This window comes from Oratosquilla oratoria, chromosome 8 (genome assembly GCF_046742065.1).
Source record: "Oratosquilla oratoria isolate Oo_2021 chromosome 8, ASM4674206v1, whole genome shotgun sequence".
NCBI classification, from domain to species: domain Eukaryota; kingdom Metazoa; phylum Arthropoda; class Malacostraca; order Stomatopoda; family Squillidae; genus Oratosquilla; species Oratosquilla oratoria.
The window spans coordinates 58,386,345-58,410,247 of record NC_134784.1 but is presented as its reverse complement, the minus strand read 5'-3'; the positions used below and the strand labels follow the sequence as shown (position 1 = coordinate 58,410,247).

The following is a 23,903-nucleotide window of genomic DNA, read 5'->3' as shown; positions in this document are numbered from 1 at the left end:
TTATCATGGGAACAAGTCTGTAGGCACATACAATAAATAATATTCACCATTTAACAATAACCTTTCAATTTATCATTACTATATTTTGATCTACATCCATTGTTTACCATTAAAAATAAAGATGAAACACAATGGCAAAAGCCGACAAGACTGTGGGAATCAACACCGTGTGAGATCGAAACCTTTATTGGTACGACGTTTCGCTTGTTACAGCTTTTTCAAGTACAGACATATGGCAAACACTCTGAGTACATATAGGCCGACGGGGAAGGAACTGGGAGAGGTTATCAGGGAGGGGTGGGTGGTAGGTGGAGGGGCAGAGGGGGGTGTGTGAGAAGGGGACGGGTGGGACTTGGTGGAGATAAAGGAGGACATTTCCGACAGTTTGTTGGAGTGGACTAAGGGGGACATTTAATACATTTGTATAATGCAGGTAACAGATGGATGATAGGAGGGGCGATGTTAAACATGCCTCTGTTCTGTTCAATGGTTTTGAAGCTTTGAATGGCGGCCGCTTCCAGGCATTTCCTCCTCACCCTGTCTGGTTCAATAAAAAGAAGCTTTGCGTTATCCCAATCCATCAGGTGGTCGTTGGTGGTGATGTTGTTCCGGGAATTGTAGCGATGCTCCCGGATCCGGGTCTTCAGGTCACAGGAGGTCTCGCCGATGTATACTTTATCACATCCAGCACAGGGTATGCAGTAGACACCAGCGTTTTTTCCCCACATCTCGTCCCGGCTGTCACTCCTTCTAGAGAGCTCTTTGATAGTCCTGCTGGACTGGCCCACTACCTGAATGTTGCAACGCCCAAGTGTCCGGGTGAGGGTGGTGGTGATGCTGCTGGCTGGAAGGATAAGCCTCCTAGCTGGATCTTTCGTTGGTTCCCGCCCTTCCATTATTTTGAGTGCCTTTTTCTTGCACTGGTGGATGATGCACTCTGGATATTTTAATTTCTGAAAGACCTCCTTTATGTGCCTAAACTCGTCCTCTAAGAATTCAGGGCTACAAATTCTGAGAGCTCTGAGGTAGAAACCTATAACTACACCTTTCTTAATACTGAGGTCATGGTGGGAAAGGAAGTGAGTCAAATCGTCCTTATTGGTTGGTTTCCTGTAGACTGTAAATTTTAAAAGATTATCATGTTTGATGATAAGGGTATCCAAAAATGGAAGGGAATCGTTGACTTCTTCCTCCAAGGTGAACTGGATGGATGGCTCAACCTCGTTCAGTGCCACTTGGAGTTTGGGGATGTCAAACCGTCTGGGGGAAATTAGTAGTATGTCATCCACATAGCGAAGCCATACTACGTTGTCAGGAACGATATCTGAGAAAGGCCCTGCTTCTAGAAATTCCATGAACAGGTTGGCAAGGACAGCGCTCAAAGGAGAGCCCATGGCCATGCCAAACCTTTGGTGAAAGTAATGGTTCTGGAATTTGAAATAATTGAATTGGACACAAAGCTGTATTAAATCCACAAAGTCATTGGGGGGAATAGGGAGGTCAGTGTCGGAACTAGTGATTTTAGCCCTAAGGAGGTCAATCACTTTAAGGGTTGGGACACGTGTGAATAAATAAGTCACATCCAGGCTGGCCAGCTTTTTGTTGCGAGCAGGAACGTCCTTAATTCTATTCAATAGGTCCCTTGAGTGTTTCAAATGAGCACTGCTGATGGTACCCAAAAGTCGAGACAAATGTTTGGCCAGCGCACTTGCCAGTTTGTGTGGCGCACTCCCAATCCCTGATGTAATGGGTCTCATGGGTATATTGGGCTTGTGGGTTTTTGGGAGCCCATACAGGGTGGCTGAACATGGGAGGTTTGGCAGGAGGTGAAGTAAACACTTACCAGTTTCTGATTTCCTAAGAATCCTCCTGGCTGCCTCGACGTCCACTTTCGCCTGGGTGACTTCGGCGTAAGTATTTTCATCGCTGAGGAGGTCAGTCATCTTATGTAGGTAGGAAGATGCGTCCATCACCACCACTCCTCCAACTTTGTCCGCGGTGGTGATCCTGATGGAGGGGTCCTTGGCGAGTGCCTCCAACGCTCGAAAGTATCTCTTGGGTAAAGTGGGATTGGGAGGGTCGCAAAGTGCCGAGGTTAGCAGTCCTTGTATGTAGCCTTGCTGGAATTCGCTGTCTTTGTACCTGTAGTTCCTCGTGACGAGGTCGATGTTCTGGTTGGGTTTTGGGATGCCGGTGGCGAATTTAAGTCCCAGGCTGAGCACTTCAGTTTCGACGTCGGACAGCAGCCTGCTGGAGATATTAGTGATGATATCCGGTCTACCCATGCTCTTCCAACGGCTGTTGGCACATAGACTGGACAGTTGGTGCGCAAGCCTCTCCTTCTGCTGGAAGCTGAAATTTGCTATGTCGTCTCTAATGGCCTCAGCGTGAGAGTTGGACATGATACCGCGGAGCTGGGAACCTAATTTCCTGGCTTTTTCGAAAGCCTGGCTGGACTGGGAGGAAAGGAGGTAGGTCTGTGCTGGGGGAGGGAAAGGATGGTCAAACTGGAGAAGCTGCTTTGGCGTGGATCTCAAGGTGATAATTTCTTCGATGCAGCTGCGTAGGAAATCCCGTCTATTCCGAACGCTATAAGCTTTTCTCAGAGCGCGTGCGTAACGTCCGGATAAAGGTTCCATGTTGATCTCGGTGTCGTGACAAGTTGAAACACAATGGCAAAAGCCGAAAAGACTGTGAGAATCAACACCATGTGAGATTGAAACCTTTATTGGTACGACATTTCGCTTGTTACAGCTTTTTCAAGTACAGACATATGGCAAACACTCTGAGTACATATAGGCCGATGGTGAAGGAACTGGGAGAGGTTATGAGGGAGGGGTGGGTGGTAGGTGGAGGGGCGGAGGGGGTGTGTGAGAAGGGGACGGGTGGGACTTGGTGGAGATAGAGTCCAGCCAGGCTTTCGAGAAAGCCAGGAAATTAGGTTCCCAGCTCCGCGGTATCATGTCCAACTCTCACGCTGAGGCCATTAGAGACGACGTAGCAAATTTCAACTTCCAGCAGAAGGAGAGGCTTGCGTGCCAACTGTCCAGTCTATGTGCCAACAGCCGTTGGAAGAGCATGGGTAGACCGGATATCATCACTAACACCTCCAGCAGGCCGCTGTCCGATGTCGAAACTGAAGTGCTCAGCCTGGGACTTAAATTTGCCATGTATTGGCATGGTGTATAATATATATATTGTATTATTTTAGTATTTATTGCAATAATTATATTATGCATAGGATTTGTTTGTAAGATATCGCAGATGCGTTGCACGTTTGCGCGCAAAAATCTGGAGCTGGGCGTCAGTTTCGAAGACGGCCTTGTTGAGGGTGCACGCATTTGTTGATTGTGTGTATTCAAATATAAAATTAAACCCTTTACTGTGCGTCATGGTGGCAGCTCAAAAACAATCATTGTGCATGCCTCCACAGACTAAAATTAGAGTGCTGAGCGTCTGTTGTGTTTTTTTTTCTCTCTCCCATTTTCCTTTCCACAGGCTACAGGATTTGGTAGTTGAGACGTACTAGTGTTTTCTCATTGTGGACCAGTGACTTTTTATTTACGTAAATATAGCACCAAATACAAGCAACAGACATTGTTCAGGACCATTGGGTGCTTGCCGCTGTGTGATTTAATTTGGACAACGTTTCCCCCGAGAATCTTCGTGGCCGGCCTTCTTTGGGACTGATATCGCTGTCTGCTTTAGTGGGACGGTCGTCTCAAGTCACTTCGTGACTTGCAGTTTAGATTGCTCCGTGGATGAAGACGGATTCGTGCTTGGAGTCCAAGAAATTCTCAGTCGGCGTTCCAGCCGGTCCTTGTGTATTGCCGGCGTATCGCTCCGCGTCTGCGGACATTGGCTACCTTATTACTTACCAGTTTTGTATATATTTTGCCTTCGGCATACCTGTATTGTCCTTTTTTTTTTTTTTAGATTTTGTGGATATATTGGTCTATATATAAATTCAATCTATCCAGTCATGCCTTGGGCGGCCATTTGTATGACGTCATTCTTTGTTTACCTTTTCAAATGTTACCCCGCAGTGACGTCGTGTGTACAGTTATGTATCAGTGCATTATACATTTTTTTTTACGTAATTTTGCTAATTACGGTCTTCCTATAATTTTTCTTCATTATTGATATATGTATTGCATTGTTTCTGTGTTTCAATGCTTCTGTTTGTGTGAATTATATCATTCTCTTACGTTCGTTTCCCATGTCCATGTGAATTCTCTATATTATTTTTTTTTTACATTAACTCATGCTTTGTGCATGTTGTATTTGCATTAATTCTTGCTTGGTGTCAGTGTTTTCGTATGCTCTTATGGAGAGGGTTAAGGTTGTCATCTCCTATCATGTCTAAGTCAAAGAGGCCTTCGTTTATCAGTTCACAAAACTCAGATGAGACAATGGCGCATACATTGACACTGTTGCATCAAAACCCATCGGTTGTGCAATTTTCTGGTCAAGATCCTCATGATAGGACGGCTGATTTTATCCGCCAATGTGAGGACACCATTGTCCATTCAACTGTTTCAACAAGGCCTGAAAAGATCTCCTTTGTGAGGTCCCAGATTGTGTCAAATTCTCTAGCATTGGAGTTACTTTCAGAGTCATGTTTAGATCCCAAATCTCTGGACTATAATTATGACACCTTAGGTCTAACTTCCTTAAACTTTTTTCAGATACCCCTGGTGGTGGTTCGTTCCATTGGTGCTTCAAACTGGCTGATACTCTCCTATCCCGACTGGGCACTCTTGATTATAGATGGGCGCAAGCTCAGGCCAGTATCCTTGCTATTGACGCTTTAGAGTCACTTTCACATTCTGATTGGGTAGATAATGGCAATATCACTTTAGATAGATTTCGTCTTATCATTGAATTTCTCTTCTATATACTTTATTTGGTGCCTTCTGAGAGAAGAGCAGCATCTTCTCTCATGTGTAAGCCTGATGAGACTCGACTGTCTTTTGCGTCACAGCTTTCCCGTAAACTAGGGGAAGTACCGTCTAGTTCCTTGTGTATTAGCAATGCTCATCAACATGGTCATGTCCCTTGTTCTCCTCAGTTCTCTCAGTCTACAGTTCCTACTCATAGTTCCCCTCAATCTACAGTTACCCCCCATCCCCTGTTATGTACCTTTTGTAACAGGTCTGGTCATACGAGCGACTTTTGTTACCGCCGTAGGCGCCAGGTACACAAGTCAAGACTGTCCCCTGTTCGCAGGAGTGTACCTACTGTTTCTTCTAATCTGTCGCATGACCTTTCCAGAGTAGAACCTCCAGGTAGACTCAGTTATTGCCATATCCATGGTCATTGTAAACACTCGACTGATCAATGTTTCAAGGTTTTGAAACTTAGGGATGAGGCTTCTCACCAGCCTCGTCAATCCCATTTTCTCCAGCGCGTGTTTCACAACCCAAAGAGTTGACCAGCAATGTTCGGTCTCAAATAATTCCTTTTGTGGCTGTTGAGTCTTCTCAATTACTTACCTTTCAATTTCTTACTAGGTATACGCCTCTTTCTGTCACTGTAGATACTGGTGCAGAATGAGGTCTCTTAAGTAGAAAGGCTTACTTTGCTCTACGGGAATTGTATAATCTCCCTTTTGTAATAATTTGCATTCTGTGCAAGGTTCTCCCTGGCTTGTTCTTGGATCTGTTTGTCTTCCCTTACATTTTCCCTCGCATGCTACAGTCTTCAATGTCACTTTTGCTGTTGTCTCTGGCATTGCCCTTAAGTGTGATTGTCTCTTGGGTATTGATGCTCTTACAGCTCATAGCATAGATATTTCTCCTAGTCGCCGTGTAGTGACTTTCTGCAATTTTGATATCTCTGCTTTGGATAGGCCAGTTTCTGTTTGTGATTCTCCTGAGCTTGATCTGTCCGCACATGTGCCTGTCCCAACTTCTAAGCGCTCTACCCCTGTTGCTCATTGTGCTGCTGTTGTTGTAGGAGAGCATCTTATTGAACCTTCAAGTTCTGCTCGAGTTCTGGTGCGCATCTCAGGTGCCCCAATAGGGTCTGACGTTCTCTCTTTGCCTGACTCTATTCGTATTCGTCGGCTTGCCCTAGAAGGAACTCTCTCCATTATTCGTGAGGTTCATGTTACCACAGCAATGGTAACCAATGTCACGGGTGCTCCTATTCCTCTCTCTCCTGGCAGTCACTTAGGCTCCTTTGAGGTGGTACACGTTGCTGCTTTCCAGGATTCGCCTATTATAGCAGCTTCTGTTCTACAGTCTCCTCCAACACGTGACCCTGCTCACATAGCTTCTGAGCTTGCCACATTTGTAGGCGAGATTGATTTTCCTGAAGAGATGCCTCGTCTCCTTTACCTGCTAGTTACCCACCGTCAGGCTTTGGCTTTACCAGGTGATCCATTCGGGGTTACAGACCGTGTGGTTCATAGAATTGATCTTCAGCCAGGCATTCGTCCTGTTTACGTCCCCTCTTACAGGCTACCTCACTCTCGTCGGCTTATAGCCCAGTCCTTGGTTGACGATTTATTGAATGAAGGTGTTGTACAGGAGTCCCACTCAGAGTGGAACTCGCCTCTTCTCCTGGTGCCTAAGAAAGATGGATCTGTTCGTCCTGTTGTTGATTACAGGAAAGTCAATGAGATCACTCTTCTAGACCATTATCCTCTGCCTATCTTAAGGGGGTTAACTATCTTTTCGGTGATTCGCTCGATCGGATTACGCACTTCCGGTCCTCCCGACCTTATTTTTTTATGTTAGGCAATGGAAATTTAACACAATGTGCAGGGTAATAGGATACATCTGTGACAGAAATTTCATTGAAATCCATTTGGAAACTTTTACACTACAGACGATTTACTTTTAATTTTGAGTTATTTTTCCAAAAGTATGAGAATAATAATAATTTCCTTTGGTGTACAGTTAGTAGACATCCAGATGTACCTAAATTAGTATACTCGTAATTATAAGTGAAAAAGAAAGAAAGTCAGCCTTACAGCAAATTATAAAAAAAAAATAAAATAAAATAAAATCACAACTTTAAAAAATTGTCAAAGATATATTTCAAGTAGGTTAAGAATGAATTTACTAATATTGTTAGATATAAGTATCACGATCATTTTCCAATAAGAATGATCAAAATTGCTTATTTACACACGAAGTTATAGTTACTTTTGTGCGAAAAAAACTAGTTTTGAGAAAATAGCATTTTTATGTTCATATATTCACTACTCCATAAAAGTGCCTCCAAAGAGTATCAAATGCACATATCTACTTACATAATCCTTTGACCATTTCTGGGAAGTAAGCAGCAGATGTTCATTACATTTCTTTTGTAACCATGCCAGCTGAGAATCGTGACAATCCTAACCTTCCGTATCCTTCACATAATGAATGGTACACATGCATTACAATCCCTTTGCTAAGATGAGTATTGTTGCACTTCTCAGGTTCAGAATGGAGCAAAATACTTCGGCAACTATCACATCTGACATATTTAGTTATGGAGTAGTGAATTTATAAACAAGAAATGTATAAAACAGGATAGCACGTGGAGAAATTACGCACGCATATGCTGAACCCTTTTTTGATCGCACTGAGTGTGGTGACTGCTGCCTAACCTATCGTACAACAATATCAGAGTATAAAATTCTCAAAAACAACAACAAGAAACGACAAAATACAAGGAAAACAAACCATAGCAAAGAAAGGGGCGTGGCTGACGGGAATCTCTGGCCCTTTAAACCCGCCATTACCTGAGAAGGGTGGCGTTATACGTCTGGAAACCAGTCCCGCCGTGTTCAGGGACACCACACCAGTCCACACACGAAGTTTGACAAAATCGAGTATTTTTCACCGAAATGAGAGTTAACCCCCTTAAGTGAGTCTCTTCAGTCCATTGACACTGGTAATACGGTGTTCACCACCTTAGATTTAAAAGCAGATTTTTGGCAGATACCCCTGGAGGAGAAGTCTTGTAAAATCACGGCCTTCTCGACTCCCAGTGGGCACTATGAATGACTTCGTTGCCTCATGGGTTTGCGGAATGCTCCTTTGACTTGCCAGCGTTTAGTTAACTCCATTTTTCATGGCTTAGTTGGGAGTGGACTTTTTGTTTACCTGGATGATTTGATTCTAGTTTCCAAAGATGTGGAAAGCCACTTTTCTAAGTTGTCCATGGTCTTGTAACGTTTTGCTGAAGCTGGGTTGAAACTCAACTTACCCAAGTGTTCCTTTTTCAAGGCTAGTATCCAGTTCCTAGGTCATGTTGTAGACAAGCATGGTATCCATACCACAGGTGAAAAGATCAAGGCAGTCAAGGACTTCCCTATACCAAAGTCGGTTGAAAATGTACGTTCCTTCCTTGGACTTGCAGGATACTATCGTGCATTCATTAAAGACTTTGCTTCAATTGCTTCCCCTCTCACTCGCCTTCTCAAGAAGGATTCTTCCTTCCAGTGGCGTGATGTCCATCAGACAAGTTTTGATTCCTTGAAGCTTGCTCTTACTGAAGCACCTGTGTTAGCTTTCCCTGATTATAGTATTCCCTTTACTATTTGTACAGATGCTTCTGGTACAGGTATTTGAGCTGTACTCATGCAACAAGTAGATGGATGTAGACCTCATGTTATTGCATATGCTAGTTGCATTCTTAATAAGCCTGAGTCCTGTTACTCTGTTACTCATTTAGAGGCCCTGGCAGTGGTGTGGGCTTTAAAGCACTTCTGTGATATAATTTTTGGATATCCTATTACAGTCTACACGGACCACACTGCTGTCACTCAGCTAGGGCAAGAATCTGTCAGGCCGCCTAGCCAGATGGTTCCTCATGATCGAGGAATTCAATCCAACCCTAAAGCATATCCCCAGGCGTGCGAACCACGTTGCTGATGGACTTTCACGGAATATCCCTGTTGCTGCTGTTACCGTGATTCATAACTTTTCCCTGCAAGATCTGGCCAAAGCTCAGCGTGAAGACCCTGTTTGGTCTGCTGTCATTTATGCTTTGGAGTCTGGTGATGATTCCACCTTACCAGCTTTACCAGTACCTCTGTACCAATTTTCCCTGCAGGACAAGGTTCTCATTCATAATGTGGAAGTGTTTGAGCAAGATGTGGCAAAGCTAGTGATCCCTGAGTCTCTAGTTCCCGTTGTTTTGTCCCTTGCTCATGATGCCCCTAAGGCTGGTCACCCAGGTCGTGACAAAACTCTGGCTATGGCGCGGAAGAAGTATTATTGGCCTAAAATGCGACTAGACATTACCTCCCATGTAGCCCGGTGTAGTTCTTGTGCTCAGAACAAAGGTTCTACGAGCACTGCTCCCATCTTAGAGTACCCTACTCCTTCTCGCCCTTTTCAGACTGTGGCTATAGACCTTTTGCAACTGCCTCATAGCATGCAGGGCTCTGTTTATGTCCTTGTGTGCGTGGATCATTTTAGTTGTTTTGTGGTCTTAGCTCCCTTACGTAACAAATCTGCACCAGTTGTAGCACATGCTTTAGTTTCCCATGTGTTGTGTCCATACACCACTCCTTTGGTGCTCCTTAGTGATAATGGGACTGAATTTAGGAACAAGGTTTTGGCAAGTATTTGTGAACATTATGGTATCAAACAAACATTCGTGACTGCTTATCATCCAGCATCCAATGGTCTTGTGGAGAGGACGAACAGGAAAATTTTAGAGATCCTACGTCACCTTGCTAGTAATTTTCATGAGTCTTGGGAGGATTGGCTTCCCTATGTTAGTGCTTGTATCAATAGCACCATTAATGTTTCCACGGGCAAAACGCCTCATTATGTTATCTTTGAAGTTGAGAAACGGCTCCCATATGATGTGCTTGACAGCCCTGCTCGTCCCCTCTACAATGTAGATGACTATAGTAAACTACAGAGTCATGTGCTGCATGCCATTTATACTTCTGTCAGGGATAAACTGGATGTTTCAAAGGCCGACATGTTGAAACAACAACATGTTCGTGCAACACCTGTGACCATCAGTGTTGGTGATCATATTTTCAAAAGCATGCCTGATCGCCAGTCAAAATTAAATTGTAAATTTGAGGGCCCCCTTTTGGTGACTGAACACCTACACCCTAACAAGTTCAGGATTTTTGACCCCTCTACAGGCCTTAGCGAGATTTCACACGCTGATAGGCTCAAGAAGACTCAAGTGCCTATCCCTACCTTTACCCAGCCTCCTCTTGGGCCCACAGCAGGAACTATGCCTTGTTTATCTACCCCTCATTGTTATGACCTTAGGTCAAGGGGTCCTGTAATTACCTGAACTTTCATTGTGTAGTGTTATGTATTCTTGTGATGTTTCCCATTTATGTATTCTTGTGATGTTTCCCATTTATGTATTCTTGTGATGTTTCCCATTTGTGTATTCTTGTATTGTATTTTGTTGTGTTTCCCATTTGTGTATTCCTGTATTGTATTTTATCGTGTTTATATATTAAGTATCATGTCCCGGACGTCCGGCAATTGCTGTATTTGTATTTTTGTTAACTGGCGCCAGTCTTATGTTCCTTTTTGTGTTTGTATGTTTTGCCTTTATGTCCTCATATATGTATGTGTTTATTTAATATATTTGGGTGTGCTATTGTAACCATTTGTCCCACACTTCTGTCTGCCACTGTTGTGTTTGTGGTATGTGTGTGGCTTGTCTTTGTGTCCTTTAGATTCTCTTAGCCTCAGTCAGGTTTTTTTTCTTGTTTGCTCGGTGAGGGCACCGAGTGGCGCGGGCCAATCGATGTGTTGGCATGGTGTATAATATATATATTGTATTATTTTAGTATTTATTGTAATAATTATATTATGCATAGGATTTGTTTATAAGATATCGCAGATGCGTTGCACGTTCGCGCACAAAAATCTGGAGCTGGGCATCAGTTTCGAAGACGGCCTTGTTGAGGGTGCACGCATCTGTTGATTGTGTGTATTCAAATATAAAATTAAACCCTTTACAGTGCGCACTCATTAGCCACCCGATACAGCCACCAGCATCCCGAAACCCAACCAGAACATCGACCTCGTCACAAAGAACTACAGGTTCAAAGACAGCGAATTCCAGCAAGGCTACATACAAGGACTGCTAACCTCGGCACTTTGCGACCCTCCCAATCCCACTTTACCCTAGAGATACTTTCGAGCGTTGGAGGCACTCGCCAAGGACCCCGCCGTCAGGATCACCACTGCAGACAAAGGTGGAGGAGTGGTGGTGATGGATGCATCTTCCTACCTACATAAGATGACTGACCTCCTCAGCGATGAAAATACTTACGCTGAAGTCACCCAGGCGAAAGTGGACGTCGAGACAAATAACTTCCTTAAGGCAGCCAGGAGGATTCTTAGGAAATCAGAAACTGGTAAGTGTTTACTTCACCTCCTGCCAAACCTCCCACGTTCAGCCACCCTGTATGGGCTCCCAAAAACCCACAAGCCCAATATACCCATGAGACCCACTGTATCAGGGATCGGGAGTGCGCCACACAAACTGGCAGGTGCGCTGGCCAAACATTTGTCTCGACTTTTGGGTACCATCAGCAGTGTTCATTTGAAACACTCAGGGGACCTATTGAATAGAATTAAGGACGTTCCTGCTCGCAACAGAAAGCTGGCCAGACTGGATGTGGCTTCTTTATTCACACGTGTCCCAACCCCTAAAGTGATTGACCTCCTTAGGGCTAAAATCACTAGTTCCGACACTGACCTCCCTATTCCCCCCAATGACTTTGTGGATTCAATACAGCTTTGTGTCCAATCAATTATTTCAAATTCCAGAACCATTACTTTCACCAAAAACTTGGCATGGCCATGGGCTCTCCTTGCCAACCTGTTCATGGAATTTCTAGAAGCTGGGCCTTTCTCAGATATCGTTCCTGACAATGTAGTATGGCGGGAACCAACGAAAGATCCAGCTAGGAGGCTTATCCTTCCAGCCAGCAGCGTCACCACCACCCTCACCCGGACACTTGGGCGTTGCAACATTCAGTTAGTGGGCCAGTCCAGCAGGACTATCAAAGAGCTCTCTAGAAGGAGTGACAGCCGGGACGAGATGTGGGGAAAAAACGCTGGTGTCTACCGCATACCCTGTGCTGGATGTGATAAAGTATATATCGGCGAGACCTCCTGTGACCTGAAGACCCGGATCCGGGAGCATCGCTACGATTCCCGGAACAACATCACCACCAACGCCTGTGTTATCCACCGGAACACCAACGACCACCTGATGGATTGGGATAATGCAGAGCTTCTTTTTAGTGAGCCAGACAGGGTGAGGAGGAAATGCCTGGAAGCGGCCGCCATTCAAAGCTTCAAAACCATTGAGTAGAACAGAGGCATGTTCAACATCGCCCCTCCTATCATCCATCTGTTACCCGCATTATACCAATGTATGAAATGTCCCCCTTAGTCCACTTCAACAAACTGTCGGAAATGTCCTCCTTTATCTCCAAGTCCCACCCGTCCCATTCTCACACACACCCCCTCCGCCCCTCCACCTACCACCCACCCCTCCCTGATAACCTCTCCCAGTTCCTTCCCCGTCGGCCTATATGTACTCAGAGTGTTTGCCATATGTCTGTACTTGAAAAAGCTGTAACAAGCGAAACGTCGTACCAATAAAGGTTTCGATCTCACACGGTGTTGATTCTCACAAAAATAAAGATGTTTATGCAATGAATGTTAGACTGTAAATTACTGCAACGTCCACAATACCTGGGAAAGTGGTTGACCTTCTGCCAATCCTGCAGTTGTCGAATTTCATTTGGGTTGAAGTGAGCGTTGCTCCAGTACAAGTTAAAGTTTTGGCTCATGTTATCAACTTCGCTGAATCCATGGGTTTCCATCAACATTCGTATCAATTTGCAATCTGCCTATGGTACACAGAAGAAGTTTCTCACTTTGTCACAAAAATATATTACAACATATAATTCAATCAACAACGAAAATATCATAACAATCTGCCTGGATTTAAGGAGCTACAACTAGACTATAAAGCACAGGAAAAAAGGCAAAGTTATCTTTTCTTTCTTCTTCAAACACACAACAATACTATAAGGGTATCTATGGGACGGCTAAAGGAGTCAGTAAATTAACCACATAATAATATTACCTTTAAAGCCTTTTGTCATTTGGGGAAAAAGCATAATTTGATAATTAAAAAGCTTTTCTAATTACCTGAGAACTTTTCTAGCAATTTGAATTCCATTTGGTACCATATCTTACAACTAATTAAGTTAAATATATGGCTTATATCACTACTTAGTAATAGGATTTGTGACAGATTATGTAAAGAGCCAATCAATGCATTGATGACATTACTAAGGACAGCATAATTATCCCATTCCCTTTTGCTTTAGTAATGCTCCTACAGCTGAATAAAATAGTTTAGTCTTAACCAAACTAAAACTTCTGAAGGGCAACACCAGTACTCAAGAGGTCAACTGAAATAATCTTAACCCCTTCAACACAATGATGCCCCTCAGTTAAATAAAATACTCTGACACTAGTCACAATAAGACTTCTAATGGGTATCATCTTAATACAAGGGCTTGGTAGAGGAACAAGACTGTATTTTGAAGTTTTCCTTGACAAATAAGTTGATTCATGATAGGGAGAGAAATTAATCAACTATTTGTACATACATACATACATATACCAACGGCTTTTTCCTTCTTACAAGGGAGGTAGCCAGAGTCAAAAGCATAAATCCACTCCCACCAATTTCATCCCCACATACTGCACTTCCATTCACTACCCCCCCTCCCTCTTTTCTTGGCTCTTCCTGGATGATGGATCATCCCTGCATCTCACCCACTTCCCTGGGACAGAAGCAATGTAGCAAGACAGCACATCCACAGCAAAGTTGTTTCATTTAATTGGCAACCCCCCTCTCCATCCCCTATGTAGAAAAAGAGATGGGGAGAAATCCCTTTGGGCTGTGTCAAAACATCATTCACACATTTGGCAACCCCCACTCTCCGTCCCCTCATGCAGAAAAGGAGAGGGTGGGGAGAAATCCCTTCTGGCTGCGTCAAATTTTTCTCATACATACTCCCTCACCCATTTCACCTCATGGATCACATCATCCATATACAACCATTCTCCATTCAGCCATCTTCTGTCCTCTCCTGTCCTTCCTCAATAGACATTCCCCTCTGCCCCACCTCCACACCTCTTTTACTAGTCTTTCTTCACTCATTCATTCCATGTGTCCAAACCATCCCAATACTCTTTCATCAACCCTATCTCTCAACTTCCTTTCCTCCCCTGTTCTCCTCCTCACCTCCTCATTTCTCACTCTATACAGCCTAGTAACCCCTATCATACTTCTCAGACACCTCATCTCAAACATATTCAAACTCCTTCTCTCTTCCTCTCTTATGTTCCATGTTTCTGCCCCATATCGTGCTGTCAGCACAATTACTCCTTCATATAATCTCCTCTTAGCATCCATTCCCAAATATCAATTTCTCATTACACTTTTTAATCCACCAAGGCATTTACTCGCTTCTCTCAATCTACATTCTACCTCCACCTCCACTCCCTTTCCTGCCACATTCGCACCCAAATATTTAAGACTATCCACTTCCTCCAGTCTCTCTCCCTTAATACTCACTTCCAGTCTGCTGCCACTTTCACCCCTTTACATCTCATCACCTTACTTTTACCTACATTTATCTTCAACTTCCTTCTTTCACATACTTTCCCAAACTCTGTCACTAACTTCCTCAATCCCTCTTCTGATCCTGCTACAAGCGCAGTGTTGTCCATGAACAACAGCTGGCTTATCTCCCACTTTCCTCCAACCCCCACCCACCTCCTATGCATCACTGCATCATCCATACACAACCATTCTCCACTTACTCCTATCTTCTGTCTTCTCCCTTCCTTCCTTAACAGACATCCTGCTCTTTCCTAATGCCCCTTTTACCACATCCATCCACTTCATCCTTGGTCGCCCCCTCACATTCACTCCTTCCACCTCTGCCTTTCACACCTCTTTACTAATCTTTCTTCCCTCATTCTTTCCATGTGTCCAAACCAACTCAATACTCTTTCATCAACCTTATTTCTCAACTCCCTTTCCACCATCGCTCTCCTCCTCACCTCCTTGTTTCTTACTCTATCCAGCCTGACATGTTCAGGTGAGGTCGGCATAAGAAAAATGTCTCCCATCCAATGAAAACAGAATCTAATCATAAGCCATAGTAAATGAAGTAATAAGCAAGTCTTGGAAGTTTGCAGGAAAAATATATGTATATAGGGTATATATAATTTTTTTTATCATAAAACATGCCACTGAAAATGAATCTGCGAAGACTTGGGAACTTGTAAAGGAAGCCAAGGACAAAAATGAAATACCTAAAATACAAACAGGGTGTTTGGGATAAATTTGATAATTTTTTGATCTGTCATTTCAGAACCATTTGAAGGATTCAATACCAGTAAAGTGGAACAGATAGCTGATTCTGTGTACTATTGGTGGGTGAGAGCTAGAGAGCTTGGACAACTGGAAAGCACCAGAATATTGGAAGACAGTGACCTGCATCATGATGATTCACACCAGATTAAAAAATTCGGAAGTCTTAGATGCAGTTAAGTGACCCTTGAATACTGTGAAGGACGAGATGTGAGCTGGAGAATTGCGACGGAGATGTGGAAGCAGTGGCTAGCAGGAAGGATCATAGCAGGCATTCTGACTCTGTCTGCACAATGACACACACAATGAAATTTTTTGGGAAGCTGCAATAAAAAAGTGCAGCAAGATCCAGGCAAGGCAATGCAAACCGTAGCGAAAGAGATGTGCATTGGAGTGGCGACTATGAAGAAAGCACTGAATGAGGATCTTTGGTACTCCCCATATAAGAGATGCAAGGGCCAACTACTCATCACCAAGGCCCAAGAAAAAGCCAAGAAACTCCTCAACAAGGTCAAACTGCCAGTTGAGCCAGGGATGCTCTGGTTCTTCTCGGACAAGAAGAACTTCTGCCAGAACCAGTTGCACAATGCACAGAACAACAGGTAGCTAGCCTACAGTCTGCACGAAGTCCCATGCTTCATGAAGACCAAGTTCCCTCAAACTGTATTTACCTAGCAGTATTTTGCGGAAGGAGAGCTATGCTCGTAGTGACCCGTAGATGTATCTTTCTGCATCCAGTTCTTTCATAAAATCATGTATAGTTTTAGCACTCACTGTTTCCTCATTCAGTTTGTTTCATGTATCTATTACTCTGTGTAGAAAGCGTTTTTTTCAGATCTCTTTTGTACCTATCTTTCTTAAGTTTCTTCTCATGTCCTCTTGTATTTCTTCTGTCCCATTTTAGTAGGTCATCCCTATCAAGAATTTCTATCCCTTTCATAATTCTGTAGATGGTTAGCAAATCACCTCTTCGTTGTTCTAGAGTTGATAAGTTTAGTTTGTCCAATCTTTGTTCGTATGTCAACTTGTAAAGTGTTGGTGCCATCTTTATCATTGCTCTTTGAATTCTTTCTAGTTTTTTTTTTTTTTTTTTTTTTTTACTAGGTGTCCATAGAGACACTGTGTATTCTAATTTTGGTCTTACCAGTGTATCTAGTATCTTCCTTACCATTTCCTCATCCATATAGTCAGAGGCCACTTTCATTGATCTTATTAAGTTATAAGTTTCTCCAAATATTTTGTTAACCTGTTTGTCTGGTGTCATGTCCTTTGAGATAATTACTCCTAGGTCCCTTTCTGAGTTTACTTTTATAACTTCCTTTGTACCAATTTTATATTGACCTGATATTCTATTTTTGCTTTTTCCATATTCCATTATACATTTCTTAATATTGAAATTCACTTTGTTCTTTTTACTCCATTTCAAGACTTTGTCCAGGTCTTCTTGAAAAGATTTGCAATCTTCTTCTGTACTTACTGTCTTCAATAGTTTTGCATCATTTGCAAAGAAGTTCATATAACAATCCACGCCTTCATCCATGTCATTTATATAAACAGCAAACATTATCAGAGCCAATACAGAGCCTTGGGGGACTCCGCTCATCATATCTACCCAATATGAGTTCTTTTCTCTAAGTACCACCCTCTTTTTTCTTTCATTCAAGAAATCTTTCATCCATTACAATAGCTTTCCTTGTATTCCACCTATTGTTACAATTTTTCTAAGTGGCTTTTTGTGTGGTACATACATATACCAAAGGCTTTTTTCCCCCTTACAAGGGAGGTAGCCAAAAAGAAAAAGGCATTGAAACCACTCCCACCCATTCCATCCCCTACATACTCCACTACCCTCCACCCTCTCTCCTCCCTCACAACTTGGCACTTCCTGGATGATGGGTCATCCCTGCATCCTGTCCACTGTCTTGGCTCAGAAGTAGTGTCACATGACACAGCACATCCACAGCAAGGTCGCTTCATTAATTCGGCAACCCCTACTCTCCGTCCCCTCATGTAGAAAAGGAGAAGACAGGGAGAAATCCCTTCGGGCTGCATCAATTTATTTCTCATACATACTCCCTCACCCCCCATCTCCCACCCCCTCATGCATCACATCATCACCATGCATGACCCTTCTCCATTCACACTTATCTTATGTCCTCTCCCATCCTTCCTCAACAGACATTCCTCTCTTTCATAATGCCCCTTTCACCCCATCCATCCATCTCATCCTAGGACACCCCCTCATATTCACTCCTTCCACACCTCTTTAACTAATCTTTTTTCACTCATTCTTTCCATGTGTCCAAACCTTCCTAATACTCTTTCATCAACCCTATCTCTCAACTCTCTTTCCACCCATTCTCCTCCTCACCTCCTCATTTCTCACTCTAGCCTAGTAACCTCTATCTTACTTCTCAGACATTTCATCTCAAACACATTCAAACTCCTTCTCTCTTCCTCTCTTATGTTCCATGTTTCTGCCCCGTACAGTGCTGCTGGCACAATCACTCCTTCATATAACCTCCTCTTAGCATCCATTCCCAAATGTCTATTTCTAGTTACACTTTTTAATCCACCAAGACATTTACTCGTTTCTCTCAATCTACATTCTACCTCCACCCCCACTCCTCCCTTTCCTGTCACATTTGCACCCAAGTATCTAAAACTATCAACTTCCTCCAGTCTCCCTTAATACTCACTTTCAATCTGCTGCCACTCTCTCCCCTTGTACATCTAATCACTTTACTTTTGCCCACATTCATCTTTGTGTAGTACTTTGTCAAAAACCTTTTGTAGGTCCAAGAAGGCACAGTCTGCCCAAACATCTCTTTCTTGTATTATTTCTATTAATCATGAGTAAAAGCATATTAACCCCTTCCATACGGTGCCGCACACGTAGGCGTCATGGGGAGCGAGTGTATTCGCGAGGCTGCCATATCGGCGTCTTGATTATATTTATTGTAGTCGCCCCTCCATAATGACATTCTTTCTAATTCTTTTGTAATCGCATTTTCTATGGTTATCAAAATTCACGGGTGAAGAGAGAACGATCGATATAAGCGGTGACTATATTTTATGATGCGAGTATTATTACGACACGTCGTACGGCTGGCATTGGCTGCTGCCACCGAGATCTAAGTCCATGACGCCTACGTGTGCGGCACCGTATGGAAGGGGTTAAGTTTGTAGTACATGATCTTCCACTTCTAAATCCAAATTGGGTGGGTATGTAGTTCTCTTCCAAGTGTTTAATCCATTTATTTTTAATAACTATTTTGCATATTTTTGCAATTGTGCTTGTAAGGGATACCGGTCTATAGTTTGTTGGATTTTCTTTGTCTCCTCCTTTGTATATTGGTACAATATTTGCATTTTTCCAATCATGTGGTACTTTTCTTTCTTTGAGTGGGAAGTCAATTATCTTGTGTATTTTATCTGTAAGTTCATCTATACATTCTTTCAATATCCAGTTCGCTATTCTGTTGGGCCCATCTGACTTTCTGACATCAAGGGTCTATATTTGGTCCTTTATTCTTTCTGTGTCACTGTTATTTCTTTCATTTTGGGGATCCTTCTCACTGTCCTTCATCCCACATTTGTGAGCTTTCAATTGTAAACACAGACTTAAAGTGGTCATTACTTCAGCCATTTCTACATCTTCTATATATTCTTTGTTTCCTTCACAAAGTTTCACCTTTTCATGTTTATCTTTTAGTTTATCATTTACATATCTGTAAAATAGTTTAGGTTGATCTTTGCATTTGTCTATTATATTCATTCCTCAGTTTGATGTATGTTTGCCATTTAGTCACTTTTTTGTCTTTTTTCCATTTTTTTCAGGTTTTGTATCTTCTATCTTTAGCATTGCTACACTTTTTATTATACCAACACTTTATGTAAACCCTTTGTTGTTTCTGCTTAGGCATGTTTATCTGTTCCCTCCTTATATTTTTCTTTAAAAATGTTCCATTTCTCTTCCATCTTTGTTTCATCATTTGCAAATTTTTCCCAGCTAGCGTTTTGAATTCTTTTTTTCCTAGGTTTTACAGAGTCAGTTTTGTTGTACATCAATCTTCCTTCTCTGTGCTTCTCATTTCTTCTCACATCATTTTGCTCCTTAAGTTCAAACTCTATTAGTATGTGGTCACTCTTCCCCATTGGTGTCTTATAATTCATTTCGTTCACAATTTCAGGTTCAGAGGTGAATATCAAGTCTAGTCTCAATGGTTCTTCATTGTGTCTATATCTGGTGGTTTCTTTGACCCATAGAGTCAATGTATAATCAATGGTCAGATCCAGTAGGACGTTGCCCCAACTTATTTCCTTTGCATTAAAGTTGCCCATAATTACTATGTTTTCTCCATATTTCAGTGTCTCAGTTCATTCTTTGTGTCTTCTAATAATTTTGAGTGTTCACTGTCAGTCCAAGTCTTAGTTTTTGGGGGCACATATACAAATATGAACTTTCGACTTTTCATACGGCTGTTTTCAACTTTGTGATAAATTCCACATTATCCTTTTCCTTCTGTTGCCTTTATTACATTTAGGTCCTTTCTAGTCAATAGCATGACTCCTCCCCACTGTTTGTCCAATCTATTTTTCAACCAAAGGTTGTATAAACCTTGTCCCACCATACTTGATTGTATAGGACCTTTCAGTTTTGTCTCCACAATTCCCATTATGTCTGGTTTCTCTATTGACAAATAGTCGTTTAATTCATTTATTCCAGAAATCATACCATCCATGTTTGTATATGCCACTTTTAATTTTTTCTTTTCTCTTTTTGGTTTAGGTTTCCATTTTTCTGGTGTACCATTTTCTCAGTCTCAGATCCAGTACTCTCCAAAAAACTAATTTTTTTCAGTCTCCAATCTTTTCTCGTTTTTTTTTCTTTGCTTCATTTCTCAGTGCCCTGTCTTTCTCTATTTCCTCTTCGTTCATTTCCTTTTTTATCCACACATTTTTGTAATTTTCACTGTTTGCTAGTTTTGCTGCTTTTGATAGCATTTCTTCTGCTATCATTTGAGTCCTTAGTTTGAGTTTCATTGGCCTGTAGTTTTTTTTCTTTTGAGTATGTACCCATCCTATGCACATCATCGATTTCCTTCTCCAAATTCTGCTCCTTGTCCTGAACTACTTTCAGTATCTCCTTTGCAATTTCTTTCTTTTCTTTTACTCTTGGGTATTTGTGTACAGTGTTTTTCTTTGATACCATAAACCACAATGCATTTCTTCTTACCCACTGTGCCTCTCACCCAGTTTTCCTTTTCTTTGATTGCCTTAATCACTGTTTCCTTTGCATTCTATCTGCTGTTGTACTATTTCTTTGATTTTTTTTATTTCATTAAGATTGGTCTCTTTGATTGATTCTTCCATCTTTTTTGGTTACTGCTTGTAATTGTTCTTTGACCTCTTTCTTCAGTTCTTCATTTTTGTTTCTAACATCATTTTCCTTTCTTTCATTTTCTCTTTTAATCATACTCAATTTACTTTTTAGATGGTTTAATTATCTTATTATTTCACTGTTGGTTCTGCATAAGTTTGAGACCTCTAATTGCAAAGCTTTGTGGTCTAGTTTTAAATCAACCAATTCTTCTGCCAAGTTGTTGATGTCTCGATTCCTTATTGCCCTGCTAATCCTAGTATCTCTTTCCGTGTCCATAATTTTATCCATTGCTCCCCCTTCCCTCCTAAATCCCGAAAATATTTCAGAATCATACCTGTAAATCGTCTTCCGAGTTATGCTAATACACGTCTTCTTTGGGATCACTCCCAGTGGTGACTCCACTCTTGTCATATCCAATCTCCTCTTAGTTGGTTCGTTGATACTTTTTTCATCTATATTACCCTCCATTCTGTGCTAAAAACTATATTTCCCAAGAACTGGATTTGGTACGTTACCAGTCACATGAAAACATAATGCTACATCCCAATAATAACAAGGCATTTTTCCTGATTCAGCAACAAAGTGCTAGGTCGCAGCTCGATGTTTGGACTTCCTTCCTCTAGGATGATGTGTGTGTGTGTGATGGACTCTGGGTGTGTTTCCAGTGAAGGCCACGTCATGGATAATTACAATGAAGGGGTGAATAGGCACATACCAAGACAGAAGCGTGTAGTGGAGTGGAAGGAGGATTCATCAAGGTTGATGTGGATGAAGGTGAAGCTGGGAAGGGAGATATGGGTTTTTGTAAGTGCGTATGGGCCTAGTAGTGAGAAGAGCATAGAGGAAAGGGAGGCTTTTTGGGTAGATATGAATGCATAGAGGGATTAGGGAGAAATGTCAATGTAGTTGTATTGGGAGACCTTAATGCTAGTGTAGGAAACGAACCAATAAACGGAGTGATTGGGAAGTATGGAGTTCCAGGTAAAAATCGTAGTGGAGAATTGATGGTGGAGCTGTGTCTTGAGAGTTGATGACAGCAAATACACTGTTTAGGAAGAAAGTAAAACATAAGTACACATGGGAGAGGGTGGTGGATGGAAGGGTGGCAGATAGAACGTTAATTGACTATATAGTGGTGACCAGGAGTATGGTAGGAAGAGTTAAGGATGTACATGTTCTAAGGGGAGAGAGTGGGGGAATATCAGATCATTTTCTGGTGGAAGGTAAATTGAGAGTGGAAAATAGGTGGAGAAAGAGGAAAAGGGCAGAAGGTAAGGAGGTACTTAGAGTGAACTGCTTAAATGAGAAAGAAAAGGAGAATGAGTATAAGAAGAAGCTGAGAGAGGAGTGGGAGGGAGTGAAGGATAGAGTAGAACTAGGAGTGGAGGAGGAATGAGGATGGTTCAAGGAGGGAGTCATAAGGTGTGCAAAGATGGTGTGTGGAACAAGGAGGGCAGGAGGAAATAGAAGGAAGGGTAGTGAGTGGTGGGATGAGGAAGCAAAGGGTGTAGAAGAGAAGAAACAGGCATTCATAGATTGGCTACAAATTAGGATGAGGGAATTGTATGAGAGGTACACAGTAAAGAGAAAGGAAGTTAAGCATAAGATAAAGGAAGCAAAGAGGAGAGTAGATGTGAAATGGGGTAAGAGCATGACAGAAAATTTTGAAAGTAGTAAAAAGATGTTTTGGAAAGAAATTAAAAGAGGAAGAGGAGGCGAATCAAGTAGAGAAGAAAAGGTAAGAGGTACAGATGGAGAGATGATAATGGATAGTGAATATGAGGGGCATCCTAGGATGAGATGGATGGATGGGGTGAAAGGGGCATTACAAAAGAGAGGAATGTCTGTTGAGGAAGGATGGGAGAGGACAGAAGATAGGGGTGAATGGATGATGCATGAAGGGGAGAGGGTGGGGGATGGGGGGTGAGGAAGTATATATGAGAAAAAAATTGACGCAGCCTGAAGGGATTTCTCCCCGTCTTCTCCTTTTCTGCATGAGGGGACGGAGAGGGGGGGTTGCCGAATTTATGAAGCGGCCTTGCTGTGGATGTGCTGTGTCTTGCGACACTGCTTATGATCCAGGGCAGTGGACAGGATGCAGGGATGACCCGTCATACAGGAGGTGCCACGATAAGAGGGAGGGAGGAGGGTGGAAGGGAGTGGAATATGTGGGGAATGGAATGGGTGGGAGTGTTTTCTATGCCTTTTTCTTTTTGGCTACCCCCTGTGTAAGGGGGAAAAATCCTTTGGTGTATGTGTATATATAAGTTAATGATATGATGGAAGGCACAACAAACTATGCCAACATGTTTGTAGATGATGCAAAGTTCATGAGAAGAGTGAAAACAACAACTACTGGCTCTTGCAAAAATATTTCTGATGGGACGGAACATGAGGACAGTAATAAAATATAACATTTCATGATAAAGAGCAGTGACCAACAGAATTCCACAACGTTCAGTGGTAGCACCTAAAATGTTTCTTATTTATGTTAATGACTTGATGGAAGGTACGTGACTATGTTAATATGCTTGCAGAAAATGCAGAAACCATGAGAAGAGTGAAATATGAGGACTATTTACTGTGGCAAAAAGATGTGGACACTATATTTACAAAGCCCCCCGCCCCAAAAGTAAAGGAAATGGACAACAGCCCTAAAAGACCAACTTTGAAATATTCTTTGGGAAACGAATCCATTTTTGTAAAGGATTCATTTCCCAAAGAGAAGAAAGATTTGATAGTGCTGATAAAAGATAATCAGTGGGTTTGTGACACTATGGAATGCTGCATAACATTAAGATGGCTTTTCACTACATGGATGAAGAGATGATTAATATTATATACAGTCATACCTTGTTACACAAACCCCTTCAGTCCTCTGGCATGCTCTCCTCACTTAGGCACACATTAAACAGACTCACCAGCCAATCCAGTATAACTTTTCCTCCCACTGTTACAATGTGTAGTATGACACCCATCCAACCCAGGTGCCTTACCAGCTTTCATTTTCAATACTCTTTGCACCTAATTTTTTCTTATAGCCATCATTTTCCTCTCCCATCACAATTATCTTCCTAGCTCTTCCCACTGCCACAATCAATACCGCTCT

General features: G+C 42.2%; 2 protein-coding genes across 11 annotated transcripts in view; both read right to left on the bottom strand.

The window, feature by feature from the left end:
• Window positions 1-23,903, bottom strand: part of LOC143027759 (zinc finger MYM-type protein 1-like) — a 487,234-nt gene that overhangs the window by 231,804 nt on the left and 231,527 nt on the right. The window lies entirely within an intron of this gene.
• The window catches only part of LOC143027756 (tubulin polyglutamylase TTLL5-like), a 182,337-nt gene that overhangs the window by 130,485 nt on the left and 27,949 nt on the right, over window positions 1-23,903 (bottom strand). For 8 of the 10 annotated variants that reach the window (XR_012966642.1, XM_076189271.1, XM_076189267.1 and 5 more), the window contains exons 4-5: window positions 21,740-21,839; window positions 12,702-12,855 (exon numbers count right to left, since the gene is read on the bottom strand). Coding sequence is in view for 9 of the 10 variants with exons in the window: in XM_076189271.1 (XP_076045386.1) it covers window positions 12,702-12,855; window positions 21,740-21,839 (254 nt within the window). In the remaining variant the exon portion in view is untranslated. Of the gene's footprint in view, window positions 1-12,701; window positions 12,860-21,739; window positions 21,840-23,903 lie in introns of all 10 variants that reach the window. The other 2 variants (XM_076189273.1, XM_076189275.1) reach the window with 1 other exon arrangement.